Source organism: Ovis canadensis, chromosome 12 (assembly GCF_042477335.2).
Source record: "Ovis canadensis isolate MfBH-ARS-UI-01 breed Bighorn chromosome 12, ARS-UI_OviCan_v2, whole genome shotgun sequence".
Taxonomy (NCBI): domain Eukaryota; kingdom Metazoa; phylum Chordata; class Mammalia; order Artiodactyla; family Bovidae; genus Ovis; species Ovis canadensis.
In genome coordinates this window covers 60,856,472-60,861,721 of record NC_091256.1, presented here as the reverse complement: position 1 = coordinate 60,861,721, position 5,250 = coordinate 60,856,472, and the positions used below count along the sequence as shown (strand labels likewise).

The 5,250-nt window shown below is 61.9% G+C and overlaps 1 protein-coding gene across 2 annotated transcripts; it reads left to right on the top strand.

The window, feature by feature from the left end:
• Window positions 1–1,819: 1,819 nt before the first annotated feature.
• PRXL2B (peroxiredoxin like 2B) lies at window positions 1,820–5,250 on the top strand. Of its 2 annotated transcripts, none has more exons than XM_069544874.1 (7): window positions 1,820–2,281; window positions 2,481–2,685; window positions 3,387–3,438; window positions 3,981–4,044; window positions 4,125–4,200; window positions 4,494–4,612; window positions 5,104–5,250. In XM_069544874.1, exons 1-7 carry the CDS (start codon window positions 2,219–2,221, stop codon window positions 5,128–5,130), a joined length of 606 nt encoding a protein of 201 aa, XP_069400975.1. In that variant the 5' UTR covers window positions 1,820–2,218; the 3' UTR covers window positions 5,131–5,250. The 2 variants fall into 2 exon arrangements, with proteins under 2 accessions (XP_069400975.1, XP_069400974.1); XM_069544873.1 differs by having other exon boundaries at window positions 2,107–2,281; window positions 2,442–2,685.

Sequence of the window (5,250 nt, the reverse complement as noted above, 5' to 3'; positions counted from 1 at the left end):
GGGCAACCCACGTTGAGGACATAGCAAGGATATGCTGACACACCCTAAGATGACTGCTGACCTCCCTAATTTGGCTATCATTGCTGAGAATCTGCTCCTCTTCAGGTGTGCATGGGGCTTCTTAAAGCCAGAGCTGGGTCTACGCAGCCCAGATCGTGGTGTCCAGCTGGGATCTGGCGCAGACGAGGAACCCAGGGCAGGACAGGAAAGAGGAGAAGGGAATAAATGAACAAACCGATAAGGGAGTGAAGCACACCTGGGCTCTTGGTGGGGACACAGCCCTGCTCACAGGACTGCTTCATCTTTATCCCAGTGCCTCTCCCAGCTGCTTACAGCCTGCCCTGTGCCCCCACTGCCCCCTGAGGGTGGACAGGAGCTCGAAGTCCGTGGCAGGGAGTGGGCATCAGGGAGGCAGAAAACTCCCTGGGCAGAGGCTTCCGCATCCTGTCCCCTTTGCCATTGAGAGACCCCATGACACAGTGGCTCTGGCTCCTCGGGAGGTCCGCATTCCCAAGGGGCAAGGAATGCTGGGGGGGACTCTTGGGGTCTGCCTCCTCTGGGTCTGAGGGATGGAGCTTGGAGTGTCTCTGGGCTGTAACTCCCGGGGACCTGAGCCCGGATGGCCCACAGCTTTGCTCACCAGGTGGCTTTCTGGTTTTCAGGCCTGGCCAGTGTATCATGCCAAGTCCCAGACAATAAACGCTCCAGGAGGAACGTGTCCTATGCCGTTGTGCTGTTGGTCCCAGGGCTTGCTTCCGTCTCAGAAGGGCTGCTGCACCCTGGAGAGACGAGAGGTGGGGTGTGGAGCAACACCCATGACACCTGGGTGCCCGATGCCCAGAGAGCCCTGAGGTACCATAGCCTCCCGGGGTTGCACACCTGGATTCGGGAACTGTGACATTTCCTGTTGTTTCTCCTTCCCTGGTGGACAAGGGGCTCCCTGCCGCTGTCAGTCTCTGCATGGCCTTTTCTTCCTGCCTTCAGTACCCAGGAAATGAAATCCTTCTCTTTTTGACACAGTAACTCAATTTTGGACTTCTAGCCACTCCAGCACCCTCATCCTTCCAGGCCCAGCAGCAGGTTGGAGGCAACAGCAGCCATCTTGGGCCTTCGTGTTCCCCCTATTGGGAGCCCTGTGGAATACAGTGAGGTAGCAAGAGGGGGCGTCCCTCTTCCCAAACCCCAGGTGGGCTGCTGGCTGTTGCTTCCTTCTCCAGCCGAGTCTGGGGCCTGGAGCCGCCAGAAACCCCAGACTCTCCGCGGGGGTCAGGGGACACCCAGGTGAGACTCCGCTGTCCAGCTTGCCTTGGCTCCACCTCTCACCCTCCGTGCTAAGGGCCCTCGCTGCTAAAACTGAGCGATACTGGAAGGCGTCGCAAGGCTGTCGCGAGGAATGACAAATTCACAAGGCGCCTAGCAAACTGCTGTTGTTTCTTTCAGGTCTATTTTACCCAAAGTTTGGGAGTTAAAGCAGATGCTTAGCTGGCGTGATAATGGACAGTACTTTATGATGAAAGCCAACACGGACGTGAAACTCAGAAAACGCTGCACTGTCATGGACTTTCAAGATACGTTTTATCTTGGTCTTGTTAGACCACGGAAAAGCTAGGCCTTCGGGCTACCCTCGGGGTCCTCCACCAGATGGGACCCCACGGGGATCCCAGGACCCTGGCCGCTCCTCCCCTTATCTTCCCGCACACCAGGATCGAGCCCGCTGCTCGGGGCAGGGCGCTGCACTCTGTCCCCGCGTGCCGCGGGCCTGCGGCCCGGTTGCCAAGCTCCGCCCGCGCTACCAGCAGCACCTTTGGCTGGCGGGCTCACGCATATACAAAATCTAAGCACTAACAAGTGCTAAGCAGGCCCGACCCTGCTTAGCATCCGCGATCAGAAGAGACCGGGCGCGTTCAGGGTGGTATGGCGGTAGACACAAAATACAGAGGCTATTTTGCATACGAGCCGCTGCAGTAGGCGGGGCCAGGGCGGAGGGGGGTGAGGGTAGGGGGTGGGCAGGGCGGAGCCGGGCCAGTGCTCTCCTAAAGTGGGGCGGGGCGACGCCAGGGGGCGAGCCCAGGGCAGAGCGGGGCCAGTGCACGCGTAAAGTGGGGCGGGGCGACGTCTGGGGCGTGCCCGCGGCGGAGGCGATTTGTACGCTGGACCGTAGGCGGAGAGGGCTGGTGGGGACCCGGGCTCGCGGCTGAGATCTGGGGCGGCCGGCGCCATGAGTACGGTGGACCTTGCCCGCGTTGGCGCGTGTGTCCTGAAGCACGCGGTCACCGGGGAGGTGAGGCCGGGCGGGCTCAGGGAGGTGGGTGCGCCCTGGCACCTAGCAGCAGCATCCGAGTCCCGAGTCTGGGCGGGGGGCGGTGGGGGTGGGGAGCTAGACGCTCTGGCTGGACGTGAGCAGCCCTGGCGCGGGGCTTGGGGTGTGGACGTGCTTGCAGGCCGTGGTCTGGAGGCGCTCCTTACCCGCCCACACGCAGGCCGTAGAGCTGCGGAGCCTGTGGCAGGAGCAGGCGTGCGTGGTGGCCGGCTTGCGGCGCTTCGGCTGCATGGTGTGTCGCTGGATCGCCCGGGACCTCAGCAACCTCAAGGGGCTCCTGGACCAGCACGGCGTGCGCCTGGTGGGCGTGGGGCCAGAGGCCCTGGGCCTGCAGGAGTTCCTGGATGGTGGCTACTTTGCAGGAGGTGCCTGTGCTCCCCACCCTCCTCCCCCAGCACCGGCCCCTCAACTGCCCAACCGCCCTGAGACCCCTCTCCTCAGACTCAGGGCATTCGCCTGCCTCCTCCTCGTCCAGCCCTGACCCTTCTCTCTGCAGGAGCGGCTTTGACATGCTCCTGTATCCTCTCCCCTGCCCTCCGCTCGTACTTCCTCCCTTTCCCTTCCCCTGCCTCCTCCAGCTGTGGCCCCTACCTGCCTGCCCAGCCATGATGTTCCTCCCACTGTGGAGGGCTCAGTGGTGACTCTAGCCTGGAATCAAGACCAAAAGTCTTTACTGTGTCCTCTGCCAGCCTCCCACCTCCCCAGGAGCCTGATCCTGAACTTCCTCAGATGTTTCCCCACAAGCCCAATAGGAGTGGCTGGGCCTAGAGCCCAGACTGCACCGGCTCCCGCCCCCGTCTCTGGCCCCCCTCTCTCTCCAACCTGTGATGTGCCCTCACAGCATCCTGCTCCTCCCTTCCCCCCCCCCATCCCCTCTGGGCCTCTGCCCTTCCTCTTAACAGTGGGGACACTCAGCCCTGTTCTGCCTCTCCTGGTCATGGGTGGCTGAGCTGGGCACCAAGGGTGGACAGAGGGCCAGATGAAGGAGAGTGAGCCCCCTGGGGTGGGGGATTGTGGGGGAGGGAAGACAATCCAGGGGCACACAGCTGTGGTCTCTGCTTTCCAGAGCTCTACCTGGACGAGAGCAAGCAGTTTTACAAGGAGCTGGGCTTCAAGCGGTGAGCTGAGAGTTCTGGGCTTCACTGCTCCCCTCTTCTTCTGCCTGCCACCCTCTCCTTGGCCAAGAGGACTCTGGGGGCATCCACTGCTCCAGTCAGCCCTACCAGCCTCTCTCTTGGGTGCCTGTGTCTGTTATGGGCTATAGGTTAGGCTTCTCACCCAGGACTTCTCCCTAGCTGGCTGCAGCGGAGGCCTGGGCCTAGGGCACCAGTCAGGGGCCCCTCAACCACCTTGGTGCCTTGCTACAGGCTGGCTGCCTTGTCTGATTGGCGGTGCCAGCTGAGCCAGATCCTCGGACTCACCCTGTCCACACTCCCCACACCCTCTGTGGGGCCCCGTGGATCTGGCAGCTGCTCCTTCTGGGGCTGGGCCAGCTGCTGGCCTAGCTGTCCCATGTCCCCTGAGCCCCTGGCGAGTTGGGGTGGGGCTTGCTTGTGGGAACTGGTGGGTGCATCTTGTGGAGTCAGGGTAGGGGGCAGGCTCTGGGGCCCAGTCTTTGGTGCAGAGTCGGAGCCTGCATGAGCCAGTTGTGTCTTGGCAGGTACAACAGCTTGAGCATCCTGCCGGCTGCCCTGGGAAAGCCTGTTCGTGATGTGGCCGCCAAGGTTTGTGAGGGCCAGGGTTGTATGGGGCTGGGGTGCAGGGCTTCTGTCTAGGACTTACCTGGGCTGCTCCCTTCCTCCAGGCCAAGGCTGTCGGCATCCAGGGGAATTTGTCTGGGGATCTGCTGCAGAGCGGAGGGCTGCTGGTGGTTGCCAAAGGTGGGCTAGGGCACGGGCGTCAGGAGTTAATGTGTGGTCACGGGGTGGGGATCGCAGGGCCACATGCTTAGGTGGGAACGTCTTGCTAAACTTGACTCTGCCCTGACCCTTCCTCTCTCCTTCCTTCTGGCTTGTTAATCACAGTTTCCCTCTTTGCAGTGTGGCCCAGCTCTCAGTGTCCTCTTAGCTGGGCAGGGTGTGGCCAGAGCAGCTCACGCATCTCCGTAACCAGGTGGGGTGGTGGCTGCCCAGGGGCACCCTGACCACTCCACCCCCACCTCCACCTGCTGCAGGTGGTGATAAAGTGCTGCTGCACTTTGTCCAGAAGTCCCCGGGTGACTACACCCCGCCCGAGAGCATCCTGCAGGCCTTGGGCATCTCTGCAGAGGTCGGCCCCAGCGAGCCGCCCCAGGTGAGCCCAGGCCTGGGGTGGGCACTTCACTAAATGCTTCCCCCTCAAACTCCCCAGGGTTGCACGTTTAATGTGGCCAGACTTTGAGCTGGACCTGGATGGCTTTAGGTGATTCAGTGCCCATGGCAGCCCCAGCATGTCACTGTCGCCTGCCCCACTTTGTGGTGACAGGCCAAGGGCAGGGTGGCTGTATGGGCAGGCATAGCAGGGCCTCTCTGGAGGACAGAGGGTCACTCGGGCTGCAGAGAAGAGGAGTGGCCTGTCCTCTCAGCCTAGGAGGGCTGAGGTTGTCCCAGGTGACTGTAGCCCATATTAGCATGGTTCTGATGGCCGACCTTCTGTGCCCCACATGGAGGGGACTGTCCAGCATGCTTTTCCTCCTCCTTGGGCCTTAGACCCCCCTGGAGGGTCTATGGCCCTGGAGGGTGGGATGAGTGGCTCTTGGCTCCAGGGGCATGGCTGGCCTGATGGGGCCCCTGCTGCCTTCACAGTGCGATGAAGAGGCATGCTCTAGGTGAAGGTCCCAGGAGGTGTCGCCTGCCCTGGGCACATTGGGAGCTGAATGTGAGCAGACTCCAGAATCTCTGGGCGCCCTGGTCTGTGAGCAGCGATGAGCATTAAACTGCGGTTTCTGGGCA